Below are 14636 nucleotides of genomic sequence, written 5' to 3' on the forward strand. Positions count from 1 at the left end.
CCTCCCAGGTGCTCCAATGTATGCCAATTTAAATCCAGCTTCCATGAATACTAAAATTGGGACTCATCACATAGTGTTTAAAGACTTCTTAACCACCAGACATAGGCTCTTCTTCAGAAACTAGAAATCTGACTTCTCGGTATTATAACAATCTAAAATAAACAGCCAAAGCATCTGGTATGTGGTTTTCGGGTTCAGAAGCACACACCCAAATTACTCTCTCTTTTTTGTTCTAACGCTAGCTAGAAAGGAAGATAAGGGATTCTGATTCAAGCATTTGAGGACGTTTACATGCAACTGAAACCAAGTAATAGGAAACTACTCCATTATCTCTGCCTCACTAAAGAGCCAACAAAGTTTTTATGTCCCTAAAGAAAACAAATAAGACACGACAAAATCCACATTAAATGCTGACAAATGAAGGTTGTTTCAATGGTTGCTAGAACTATTCATTTGCTTATGGGTTTTACTAAGCTTTTCTCCCCTGAAGGCCCACCCAACAGAATAATGTAGCTACTCTTAACTATTTCCACAGCACAGAAATTTCCACTCTCTATTAACAACCAAACCACAGGTTGACTTCTTAATTAGAGTTCTAAGGAACTCTAAACAAACTATTTCAACTCTCAGAAATGGGGGTTGTATTAATAGAGATGAGATGTATAAAAGACTTCTTTAAGTGAGAAAAAGGTAATCTTCAAGATTACCCCCAATAATCCCCACCTCCTAGAATTCACATGCCTGTGTAGTGCCATCTCTCATGGTACCAGGGTTTGTCTGTGCAACCAACAGAATGGGGGAGAGTGATGATTAGAACAGATTGTAGCTTCTGTCTTAGACTCTCTCTGTTTTTCCCTTTTCATGTATCTTACTCAAGGCGATGGGCGGGGAGGGGACAGAAGCCAGTGGCCATGTTGTAAGCCTGTGTAGTGAAAGACTGAAGACCAGGCCAATAGTCAACAAGGAACTGAAGTCAGCTAATCACCATGCAAATGACCTTGGAAGATCTTCCCTGAGTTGAGCCTGCAGTTGGCGGACAGCTTGACTATAACCTCAAGGGAGGTCTTGAGCCAGAACTCCCCAGCTAAGTTTAAACTGCTCCTCAATTCCTGACCCACAGACATTGTGAGATGATAAATGTTTGTAAAATGCTTTAATCTACTAAATTTTGGGGCTAATTCATTATATAGCCTTAGATAACTAATGTAAAATACAAAAGATAAAGATAGTTCTGCAACAAGTAGAAGACTGCTCCAAGTAGTCAAACATAAAAGAATTTAGCAAAAAGTTATGTGAAGCTCCAAGGTCACTTCCTAATAGCATTATATACAGTATTCTTCATTAATATAAGAAATGCATTCATGACAGTTGACAAGAGAATGGGTATAACTGAGATTGACAAAAGACTGATTAAAAAAAAAAACAACTAAAAGGTTCAAAACACTTGATTCTCCTGCAGGAATAGCTTCCTGTTTTGGTTACAAAGGAGGCAAACTTAAAATAACTATCATAAAGGACATGCAGGGCCTGAGAAATCAATGGCAGGAAGCCACAACAAAGAACCCTGAAGGTGGCCTGACGAAAGAGGATTCCTCCCGGAAATGGATCCAAGAAAGGCTAAGAGAAGTGCTAGCCTCGGAAATGAGTGAAATGTAAAGTGATAAAAGCACAAGCAAGGAGTAGGCATCCAAACCCCTTAGCACACAGTTCTTCCCACCGCACCTGACCCCTAACAGGACTAAGCTGACTTAGTGGCCGTGGCAGGAAACCTTCCTTCCCCAGGTCAGTAGTGTGGTGCACTGGGAGAATTAAAGTTAATGAATGAGGAGAACTGGTGCTATAAAATATAAAATTCAAATATTTTATCTTGGTGCATTTTTAACTGTAAAGTTGTCTAAAAAGGACAAACCAAAAAAATTAAGGATACTGTATCCACCTTCTTCCACTTAATATTAGGTTGATTTTACTGCCATATACAAGGCAAACATATCAGAGAAACAATACGTGTCAAAATGCAACCCAGTCAAACTGAGATGCAGACCAAAGTACAGAAATTGCCAGTTAGATCTGTGGTCTAGCCAGCATTTTTTGGTCAGCAGGGTCCCCAGGGAATCTATCATGCGAGGACAGGCATGTTTTCACTGACATCAAATCCTACTGCCTATGACTCAAACCACCCAACCACTCAGCTTTTGTTTCTGACTTAGAGCTTCTATTTTCCTAGGGACTGGGAAACAGACAGCCAAGTTTATAAATATGTATCTGTTAATGGAATCAAACAGGCAAGGCATACTGTTTATTGAGGAATGCTGTGAAGAGATACGAACTTAACTGGAGGCAAACTAGCCAGCTACTGAGAATCCTGTACAAATGAGGATAGTCAATTAGGTGAGTAGTGGTGGCCCAAGGGCACAAAACAAAGGCTATACAGGCTGGTAATTTCTTCACAGGTTTTATTTTCTGGCTACTTTGGTTATCATGACTATTTCTATTCAACCTCTTCTTAGAGGTCCTGACTAATGCATTAGGGAAGACATGAAATAAAAGGTAAAATGACTACAAAAGAAGGGTAGAAACGGACATTATTTGCATTTGTGATGACGGACAGTGTACACAGAAGATCCAGAAGAATCTACACTCAGAATTAACGAGTCAATTTGGCAAGTTTGTTGGATATGGGTTAATACAGTATTCCCATAGAGTTAACAACAACAACAAAATCAGAAAATAAAAAAATTAAAAGATATCATTTACAGAAATATACATACACAAAGATCACATAACTAGGAATATATTTAAAGAAAAAGTATGCAAAAGCTCATCACTGAAACTATTAAAACGCTTACTAAGACTTAAATAAATGAAGCCGGTCAAAAATTAGGATATATGATAATATCAAATTGTCAATTCTCCCCAAACTGATGTACAGGTTCAATGCAGAGTCAAAGTATCAGGAGATTTTATTTATTTACTTATTTAGTAGTGGAAACTGACAAGCTGTTTCTAAAATTTATATGGCTATTTGAAGGACCTACAATAGCCAAGGCAATCTTGAAGAACGAGCTGCAGGACACATTAAATTCGCTATCCAGACTGTCTTGGACAGTCGTTCTTGAAACTATGTATGATGCCACCACTGGAAATTTCATCCCAATTTCAGAGAACCAATTCGTTTCTCACACATTAGCAAGTTTAATTCATTTTTCCTATAAGTATCTGTGATCTTCATAACATAAACACTTAAACAGTACTGCTTTAAGTGATTTTTAAAAGCTAATTTATAATGGGACCTTACCTACCTCAGGAATAACCATTAAATCTGTGTTAACTCTTTCTTTTTCTAGCTAACTTTTCGATCCTTTCCATGAAATAAGAAATTAACAGCTTGCGGTTAAGTTTAATGTAGCTTCTCTAATAAAAAAATATATTTTTCAAAAACAGAGACTGCTCAATATTCTGAAAAACTGTAAGAATTGGTTACGATATAAATCCTTTCCTGAAGATAATTTTTGAGGAGAAAATCTTACTAGATGTTAAATGTACACATACGATACAGAAGTACTTCAACAAATGGACATTTGCCTCTTTACAGAGAAACATCCAAAGACGCAAAATTAAATAAATCAGACATTTGTGTATGTAGCTAAAGGCAGGCAAAAGGGAGAATAAAATTTTAGCCACGTGTATTTTTAAAAAATCTCCCAATCCAACTAATATCCCAGAAAGGAAAAGGGCAATTCAGAATACACCAGTAAACATGAAGAAAACATAAGTAGCACTGCTTTTAGGAAGTAATCCCATACTTTATGGGTAAGTGACCAAAAACCGTAAATATTCCTCCCCTAACATGGATCAACTATAAATCTCAGCAGGCTTTTAAAACTCCATTATTATTTGTTCTGTTTAACTGCCAGTTCAGACCCCACAAATACAAAGACAACTGTTCACAGACCAGCACAGACCAGTGTTTCTGGGCCTACTCCAGAAAGTATGTTCGATACACTGGAGGTTTCTGCCTGTTTTGAAGCTTGTGGCCTAAAATTACTTTTCTTCCTGGCAGTAACTAAACCCAGCAATATTTTTAACATTAAAAATAACTCCCTCACTACATTCCTTGAAATTTCTAAAACAACTATTCTATTTTATACTCTAATTTTAAATAATTAATTTCTTAATGAAAAACTTTCAGTTATTAAGCCATTTGAACTTTGTGGCATAAAACCTGTTACTGACCCTTTTGCAGGAATTTTCCTTTTGGATTGGTTGAATTGATAAACACTAATTTCAAGACACCTTATAATTATCTTACTAAAGTCTGGAGGAGGGTCATTTATAGTAAACTCAAGGGCATCTTACAATATTAGAAGTAGCTTAGAGTCCACAGGCTCTCATGAGATCCACAACCAAAATCACCATCAAGAGACAAGTATTTATTCTAATATTTATTTATCGTGGATACCTAGGTAATGTCATAGCTACTCAAATCTTCATGGGTATGTCATCATTTGGGATTTGTTCTGTGGATCATGGATTAAGAAAAAATAATCAGGGGCGCCCGGCTGGCTCAGTCAGAAGAACATGTGACTTTTGATCTTGGGATCCTGAGTTCAAGCCTCACACTGGGTGTAGAGTAGAGAGTACTTAAGTAAATAAAAACTTCAAGTAAATAAATAAACAAACAAATAAATAGATATTGCCATGAAAAACTGCATATTTCCACATAGCTCACAAGTTGCTGAACAAGTTCTTGAGTATTTCAGGGTTATCTTTAAATAGCTAATATGATCACAGATATTATTGGAAATATGCTAATAGACATATGTATAAACATTAAGCATTGCATAACTATGGGAAGTTTCCTTTGGCATCAAATCCCTCTGAATATATTGGTATAAATCCCCAAACATACCATCTCGATCCTAAACTCAATTTTCTCAAAATAAGCTAACTAGATAAACTCATTTCGTTGTCTGCCTAGAACAAAAAATTCAGGCGCTTTAACCCACAGCACAAAGCGAGTATTCTAAGAATAAAAAGGGGGAAATTCAGGAGGATCTAGGCCTTATATTTAGAAAGAGAAGAAGAGGAAAAATACCTCAGTTCTCCACTGTCACTGTCAGCTATACCAGTGATTCCATTCTTTACAGGCTATCATTCACCTAGGGAACTTTTTAAAAATTCAGATTTTTAAAAATGATGGCCTGAATATGTGTTTTATCTTTAAACTTCCTCTCCAAATCCTATAAAATGACAATTAAGAAATTTAAAAAGTATAAACCCTTAAGAATAAAAAGAGTAAGAAAAAAGACAATAGTTAATATGAGATGCTGACAATATTTTGGAAAACAAAGTGGGTGGATAGGAAGTAACAGACATTCAGGCTAGAGAAAGAAGAAACCTTAATGTTATCCATAAAATGCTACGAAGGCTCAGGAATTTGAAGTACCCTGAAAATATCAATGAGGAATGGTACTAAATAGAAAAATGTTAAAGTCTGTGGAAGAAACAATTAGAGCTTAAGATCCCTACCCCTACTCCGTCAGTATAGGAAGGACAATACCCTTCTCCAGCTCAACAGCAGACAGGAAGTTTACTCCCTGGAGAAAATGAACCATGAAGGTTCTTGGCACAGTGGGAGCAGGGGTAAAGCATCATACTGGAAACAGGAGGATTGTATGAAAGTCCATTCTTTTAATGATAAAGTGTTAAATGCACTGTGCTTGACAACAGAAGGAAAAACAGGGAAGATGTTTACCTCTATTCCACTAAGTATATCACAAATTATGTTTCTTCAACTGCATTCATCAAACTGTTCTAGAAAGAGATATGGAAATGGTAGAACATCTAATAAACCTCTTTACTATTAGAAAATTTCAATTCCCCACTACTCAAGTCATGTTTGTTAAAGCAAGTTTTGGCAAGTTGTGTAGCAGCATGGTATGATGAACAGAGACCCCTTACGGGTCTGGGGCAAGAAGTTAAAACAGTCTAACTGGGTGCCAGTGGAAATGGTCACGTTGGATTAATTTTAGGAATAGAAATCTTCCCTTTCTTTCCCTATTATCACCCCCTCCACAATTTTTTTTAAAAAGATTTTTATTTATTTATTTGACAGAGATCACAAGTAGGCAGAGAGGCAGGCAGTGAGAGAGGGAGAAGCAGGCTCCCTGCTGAGCAGAGAGCCCAATGCGGGGCTTGATCTCAGGACCCTGGGATCATGACCCGAGCCAAAGGCAGAGGCTTAACCCATTGAGCCACCCAGGCACCCCACCCCTCCACAATTATTTAAGAAAAAATAATTTAATTTTAATTGTATACCTATCAAAAAAAAATGTGTGAGAAAAATCATGACATATAAAGCTCTTCCAGAGTACAAAGTTCTATCCTTGCAGTATTTGGACAGCTTGGATTTTTTAACTGGTGTAATAACTTTCTATGCTATAAATACTGAAAGACTTTGTAACAGTCTGGATCAAAAAGAAAAAATGGAACACCAGAACCCATATGTAAAGCACACCATCATAAATCTGGAGAAATGTGATACCTTTAAAGCATTAATATGGAGTATCATTCAGCTGAAACTCTGTACTATTTGTAAAAGAGAATCCTCTTGATAAAATACATCAGTGTTAAGTTATTACTTACTTGTTGCATGGATCTACTGGTGCAGTAGTATGTACTACTGCTCCAAGGCCTACCCAACACCATCCCTCCATGTTGAACTTTTTTTTGCCATTGACTCCTACCACCGAGCCCGAGAGCCCCAGATCAACATCACAGACCTTCTCCCTCAGCCACATCAGAATGGTCCAACTTGGCTTCTTTATGTTGTCCTTCTGCTACCTTCACAGCAACAGCTCGGCAAATGGCCCCAAACTTCCTGTCCAGAGAGCGAACCCCTGCCTCTCTGGTATACCTGTCATCAAAGGAAAATATTTTATTTTTGGCTAAACATCACCTGTAAAAATAGAAATAATATGATCAACATTTATACTAAAGAAACAGTGTACATCTAAAAGTTCATTACATTTTCTTAAGTATTAACTTCCTCACATTTAAAAATTCCTCATTAAAGTACTATTATTTCTTTCTTTTTCCTGTTTTTTTTAAAACATACTATTATTTCTTAAATATTCAGATGTATTTTCAGCTATAACTTTCCCCTTTATAGGGATTTTTATCTTCAACTATTATCCTGTATTTTAAAAAAAAAAATCTTTGGTTCTTCAATGTAAATTTGGCAGCACATAAGACATCATTTACTTCTTGATGATATGTGTCAGAGCTTTCTTAAGTAAAATTTATCAATTTAAGAAAATTCTACATGAATTTATTATACTTGAAATATTGCTGAAAGAATCAGAAAAATAAAATTTTCCCATCTAAAGCAAAAATTAACCTTAGAAATCTAGTTTTTAGTGGGAACTGTGCTAGTCACCTCTATTCAGTGTATTTTCTTAGAGACTTCTAAAGAAGGAAAATATGCTGATACACGCATAGTGATTTGTGAAGAAGATTCTAAATGTGGTTAGAAATGTCTAAATGTCTTAAAAAAAAGTTATGTTAGACTCTATAAATCCTATATGCCACTTCATAAACCATTATGTAACACAACCATTCTTGGCCACCCAGCTTTGGATGGATCTGAATGGGAAGCATCAGGTAGAGAATATAGGTTTATCTGAAAAACTGGACTTAATTAGGCAGTCAGACACCTATTCTAGATTTTAGGGACTCAGATTTCAAAAGTTCTGAGAAAAGACAAAAACTTCGCAAAAACCCTCTATAGTAAAACTCATTTCAATCAAAGGGATTTGAGGAGGCAAGCATAAAGTCCATTATTACACAACTGCACATAATTTCAGTAAGGAAGAAAACAGGGAGGCTTGTTAAAAATAAACAAACCAACATGTAAAAAAAAAAAAAAAACCCAATGTAACTTTCTAGACAACTCTCTGATGAGCTCAAATTAAAGGTCTGGACAAAAGATGAAAGAACAGGGATTGAAGAAGCTTACAGGGGAGTGACATGAACATGCAGAAATGGTACCAGGATGTTCAGAATAAACTTTCAGAAATAATGACATCCATAACAACACATATGAGATATTGTTTTTTTTCTTTTTTTTTCTTTCTTTTAAGGTACCCAGAAGTTAATGCAGACAGTGTAAGATTACAGCTGACTGAAAGAAACTAGACACAACAACCCCTATTTAGTATTTTTAAACCCAAAGGAAAGAGTCACCAGTATTCAATAAGAAGTGGCTGATGTTTCCTGTCTATGACATGAGCATGAAGACGCTATATATGCCAATTTCCAGAGGACCTAAAACTAATAATAATCAAGATAAAAAAAAATTCATTTGTTGCAGGTAGCTGAGACAAACAACAATATACACATAACTGCAAACTTCTCCATTTGGGTTTTGTAAAATTCAACCCTACCCTAAGAGTACAGAATGAGACAGACCAAATTTAGCAGAAATTCATATGAAAAACAACTAAAGATGTTTGGTAACTATAAGTGCAACAGGCAAGAGAATAACCTAAAACAGCTAAGAGTCTTGAGATATAGTCATAAAATAATATAATCGAAATAGGAAAGCAAGTGGTCTTACACCATGAACTGCTCAGGCTACATGTGAAATACTGAGTTCTACTCCAGATGTTTCATTTTGAAGGGGACACTGGTTTCACAGGCAGCATTCAGAAGATGACTAATCAGAAAGGTGAGGTGTTGAGAGTGGGTCAAGAGGAATGGTAAAGAGAACAGGAATGTTCAGCTTGAAAAAGAGAACATTTATGGGAAGTGGACCTGACATTTTTTTTTTTTTTTTTAATGCCAGAAGGGCTGTAAAAGGGAGGAATTTACCCTTAGATTCTAGGTGCTCGTAGAGGGCAAAACTAGAAAATTACAGCAGTGAGCCCTCTAGCACAGGCAGAACTGAAGTAGGCTAGTTACACAGGGAGGGTGTGGGACTAGATGAGATCTAAACCCCCTCCCCTCCTCCTGAACATTATAGGTCCAGGACTATGACACACAAAAAGATGAAAAACACATCAAAAGATGAAAAACTATATCCTAATCTTGGTAACTCACTAAACAGCCAAAACTGCTCGGAGTAGCAAATACCTGTGCTGTTTTAAAAAATATTAAAACTTCTCAGGGACATTTCCTAATGTCCATAGCTTTTAGTATTTGATATGTTTTGAGCTAACACACATATAAAAAAGGGACAGTTCTCCAAGCAACTGGGAAATACAAATAATGATTACTTTTCAAAGTCATTATTATTTTGATCCAGACATTTTTGTTCTCTCACTCATATTTTATAGATGGGGAAACTATCAAAAAGGTTAAGTGACTTGTTGAAAGTTACCCAAAGGCATCAGGGGTGTTATCTGGAATAATAATATTGTTGGAAGACTTCAGCATATAAATCACCTAATTTATTTCTCCTGGCATTATCCACACAATGAATCACAAGTTAAGAAAAGGAACTCCCAGGTCAGATCTGGTCTTACTGTTTTGTGTATAAATTGAAATAGACTTCCAAATAGACTTCCATAAGAAGGCTGGCTTCGATCAAAAAGCAGTCTGACTGGCCAAACTCGAAGTCAAAGTTCAAAATAGAAAGATACTTTACTTCTCCTGAAAAACAGCAGTTACTGTGAGAGGACCACGTGAGGAGTGTTTGGCAGCCTGACACAATTTGCCAGATGATGCAATGATCTGTAACGCTGAGCCAGGAAAACTGTAAGAGGCTGTTACAGATATAAATTCTCAACAGGGTGTATTTTCCATTCAAACATGCAATGTATAAATCAGACAAAGCAATACTCTACTCAGATAATTTACATACTGCTTACCACTGGCTTAAGCACTCGGTAGCTAAGAAAGTACCCTCTCAATCCTTCTGGTGTTAATTCCAAAGATGAACATTTTAAGGATGTTTAAAATCTCTCAAGGGGAAGAAAAGAAAGTCTGAAGAACCTAAAACAGGTGTTTCAAAGTAGCAATGCAATTCTTGAAAGAATGTCACTTTTAAGATCCTGGGGTATATAAGGTATCTCAATATTTTCCTTGTTTTTGATTCTTAAATTTATCTGATGAATCCCTTACACTGCTCTTGTGAAAAAGCTGAAATTGTGGCTCAGCTAAAGTCCTCAGCTATGAAGATACTCTAAGTACTTTCCCTATAAACTTCTGCCTAATATGGAGCCCTGTGTACATCAAGTTATGGGAATGTTTGTTGGGAATCAAATGGAGAGAAAGAAATGGATGCTGTGAGTTGCCAGCAAAACTGTCTCCTTTTACAATGTTTAGACTCAAACATTACTGAGGCCTCAGGATGGCTGACTAACCTGGTGATGATGTCAAGAGTAGTAACCTGTGGGATCTGAATCTGCTGAGGAGTCAACCCATGCTGTTCCAGTTGCTTTGGGATCAAGTGCCTGTGGGCAATCTCGATCTTCTCCTCTTGTGTATACCCTAGGAAAAAAGCGATCTTACGCTGTAATTATTCACACAGCTTCCACAGTGCTATGTTTTTTTAAATGAATCAAATGCAGATTTAATGTATCTTCGATTTAGAATGAATTTAAGTGTTAACTTCCAATAAGATTATAAGTAGAATAAAGAAATTCAACCTCCAATTAGGAACTGTTAAAATTTCCAACTTTGTCCGCAAACAAAAAGAGCATTTACTAATAAGCACAGGTTTGAAAGTCCCTAGATTAAATAATGTATCTCTCAAGGAAGAGGAAAACTCTCACCAAATCTCTAAGATAATTATCTCCTTAACTTAAATGTGAAATTTTATTATTTAACATGCAAATAACGTATCTCATATCTTTAGCATAATTTGATACATAACTGAAACAACTTACAACAACAACAAGGGATTGAGGTAAGTCAGCGGTGGGTTCCAATGCAAGAGCTGCAAAGGAGCTATTTTCAGAACGCTGGCTATAAATTTAAGCAACAAAACAGAAACTAAGACATCCCCATAGAAGTTTTTCCCCTATACATACTGGAATTATATATATAATTTATATAGTTAAAAGACTTTATGTTCTTATTTAAGAACCTCAAAAGAACAGATTTACTTTGTCTTTAAATCCTGTAAGAAAAAAATGTCCCTAATTAATTGCCCCCTTCCCATTTAACAAGCAAAAAACCAAAAAGATGAACTGATAAGACAGCTCATTTGAGTAGAAAAACGAAATTAAAATGCCCAAACAGTAGAAGACGGGGTAATCAAGCCTGCAAGGAAGATACTGGCATCGTCTGTCTACCTGCGCGACAGCTGTCCTGGTTATTTCACTTCACGTCAGTGTATCTTATGGATTCTCGGTCTTAACTGGGAGTTTCCAGGCAACTGGGTCTCTTTATTTATTTTAGTCTTTTTTTTTTTTTAAATTTTAAAGATTTTATTTATTTGACAGAGACAGAGAGAGAAAGTGCACACAACCAGGAGGGGACCCTGGGATCATGACCTGAGCTGAAGGCAGATGCTTAACTGACCAAGCCATCCGGTTGCCCCTAGTTTAGTCTTATTCAGACTAAAGGATTTAGTCTGAATTTTTTACTCCACCATATTTTAAAAAATAAGTATTGGAACTTGCAAGGCTCACACAGATAACTAAGAAATGCAATTATCATTCACTTGGTAGTAAAAATTTATTTCAAATTAATATGAAATACATACTTAGATTATTCTTAGAATCAAAATATATTTTGCTTCTTCTCTATTTTCATTTTAACAAATCCCCACTTATGTTTCATCTCTTCTAGGGAAAAGTAATTCTAAGCAATTAAAAGAAAGTGAAAACACTGGGGTTTTTTAGTGTCTGTAATTAAAGGACTCTACCTTACACACTACAGTGGAAGAGAAGACACAGTAAAAAGAAAAAAAAGGTGGAACTACTTGACAAAAAATTAAAAAGAAGAGGAATTTAAAAGCATCCTGCACTTTATGTAAAAGTGAGACCGAATGTAATAAAGTTCAGCAACTCTTTAGGACCCAACTCTTAAGGAGTAAATGATTACACTTTCACAGTAAAGTAAAAACTGAAAAAACTGAAAAACACACATGAAATAGCACATGATGTATTAGCAGCGTTGATATTTCTGTTCAATACAGTTAGAGAAACATGGGGATACCACTTAAAAACTGCAAAATCTTATACATAAGCTAAATTGACCATGTAAAAATCTATTTTTGGTTTTAGACACTCATTTTGAAAAAAAATATTTTTAAGTTTAGAAATTATTTCAAAGAGGAATGTGTTATTTTCTAAGACACTGGAAAACATTTTTTAATGCTAAGAATTTTTTAATGCTAAGTTGTCTGAAATTGTTATGCAAACTTTATTCTTGATGTCTTACAGAACATACAATAATCTTATATGTCATCATTAAAACAAAGTTTTGTTGTTCCAGACTTTGAATTTACATAAAAGCTATTTTATACCATACTTAGAACTTTGAAGATCATACACAGGCAAATCAACTTTTACTCAAACTCCACAGCACAACTTAAAGGGTTTTACTCAGGAAGGCAAAAGCTATCACGTAACGATTTTATTTATGAATCAGGTACCTGGAACCTGAATGATTTCCATTCTGTCCAACAAGGCAGGTGGAATAGTTGCAGTGGTGTTGGCAGTAGCTATAAAAAGAACTTGGGAAAGGTCAAAGGCCACATTTAGATAATGATCTGTGAAGTTATGGTTTTGTTCAGGATCCAACACCTGTGAGGGAACAATAAACATTTAAACAAATTCAGTTACTCCAACAGAAAGCTAAAACACACATGAAATGCACATGATGTATTAGTAGTGTTGATAATTCTGTTCGATACAGTTAGAGAAACATGGAGATACCACTAAAACCTGAGCACCATTCTTTACATTGCCCACATTCTACATACTTTTTAAAAAAAAGTGTTCAATGTCAAAATTTTTGAACATACATAAAAGTACAAAGAAGCAAAAATTATCCCTTCAAGTTCTGTTCTTAAATCTATTCACTAATGACTGACTGTGTAGTCATAAATAATTTATCAATCCTACAGAACCAGTTTCCCTCTTGGTAACATATCTTCTCTTAACTGCTTTGGGAACATAAAGAAAATGTGTATTTTGATTCTTAGGTAAGACATAAAATAATTAGTAAACTTCTCAAACATTATCAGTAAGTCTGGCTATAAAGTTTTTAACTGAAAGGAGAATTCCAAACAAAAGTAAACTAGTAAAAATTACTATGCTACTAATCCTACATATGCACAAGGAAAAATTTACTTTTAAAAAATGCATTAGAACAAAACTTTTGTTTTTAATGAGCAAAATATCAGTATCTCTTAAAATTTTTTAATTGGGAAATTATATAATTTATCAATTAGATTCTTAAAACGTTGAACAACTAGGTATGAGAGAATTTATCTTCTTTAGGTTATTGCTCAAATGCTCCAACTCACAGGCACTCACTGTGGAGAAATCTAAATAGGACTCAGCGCCTTCTGCATGTTCTAAACCTTTAACATATTATCACTTTCATTTACACTAGATTAGTATAAATATAAACAGGGTTGATATACATATTCAAAAAGGAAGTAAACGGACTAAAATACTTACCAGTGACAATTTTACCACCAGCTTTTCCTCACTTCTGATTCCCTTTCTAAGCTTTACTTATTGTTAAACGTATCTACAATTTAGTCTTAATTCAAAGCCCTTTACAGAGAATCTTGAATTTGGTGAACACTATTAACAGGAAACTCAGTGTTTATCTAGAATACAATTCCCAGAAAGTTCTACTATTTATATTTTCATAAGACTTAATAATGTTTATAAAAATATAAATAAAAATAAGGTACTTTTGAGACATCAAAAACCATACTAATTATGTCCAGTAAAGCACTGGTTAAGAGTAATCTTACTGTCTACCAATTATCTGAAAACCGTTAATCAATGTGTTTGGAAAATAGGGCAATCTTAGTTAAATCCATTATCTAGTTAAATAAAAACCTGTTCTTTAATGGCTTTAATTAAATTTAACACATGTTGGATAAGTCTTAGTAATGGCTGTGAGACCTGTCCAAGTGAAGCCATTTTTTTCTCTTAAAATTAAAAGACAGTGGGGTTTAGGAAAAGTTGGGAAATTAATAAATGAATGATTCTGAACTATGAATGAGGTCTTTTTTTAAAAAAAATGCATTACAAAACCTCTGGGTTATAAGAAAAGAAAACCAGTGATGCCCAATTTGCTTGCCTCTGTCTTTTACTTAGGAAAACACAAAAGAATATGTAGAGTTTAAAAAACATCAGAAACACTGATCAACTGCTTCTTGGCCTTTTAGCTAGAATCAAGTGCAGAAACACTGATCAATAGCCAGATAAAAAGAATTTCTAGTAATCCGTATTCAGAGGACACATTAAGGTAAACTGGTGAGTCCTTGGACAGATAAAAATCACAGTAAAAATCACACTTTTCTTTAAAGATTTTATTTATTTATTTTAGAGAAGGAGAGCGTGCACACAGTGCTGCGGGGTGTGGGGAGCAGCACGGGAGAGGGAAGAGTAGACCGCCTGCTAGGCCAGGAGCCCGACGTGGGGCTCAATCCCAGGACTCCA

General features: G+C 35.3%; 1 protein-coding gene across 1 annotated transcript in view; it reads right to left on the reverse strand.

The window, feature by feature from the left end:
* The window catches only part of LONP2 (lon peptidase 2, peroxisomal), a 131022-nt gene that overhangs the window by 45374 nt on the left and 71012 nt on the right, over positions 1-14636 (reverse strand). Inside the window, exons 9-11 of the mRNA XM_047712356.1 lie at positions 12605-12755; positions 10365-10491; positions 6783-6916 (exon numbers count right to left, since the gene is read on the reverse strand). Coding sequence (XP_047568312.1) covers positions 6783-6916; positions 10365-10491; positions 12605-12755 — 412 coding nt within the window. The remainder of the gene's footprint in view (positions 1-6782; positions 6917-10364; positions 10492-12604; positions 12756-14636) is intronic.

This window comes from Lutra lutra, chromosome 17 (genome assembly GCF_902655055.1).
Source record: "Lutra lutra chromosome 17, mLutLut1.2, whole genome shotgun sequence".
Classification (NCBI taxonomy): Eukaryota; Metazoa; Chordata; class Mammalia; order Carnivora; family Mustelidae; genus Lutra; species Lutra lutra.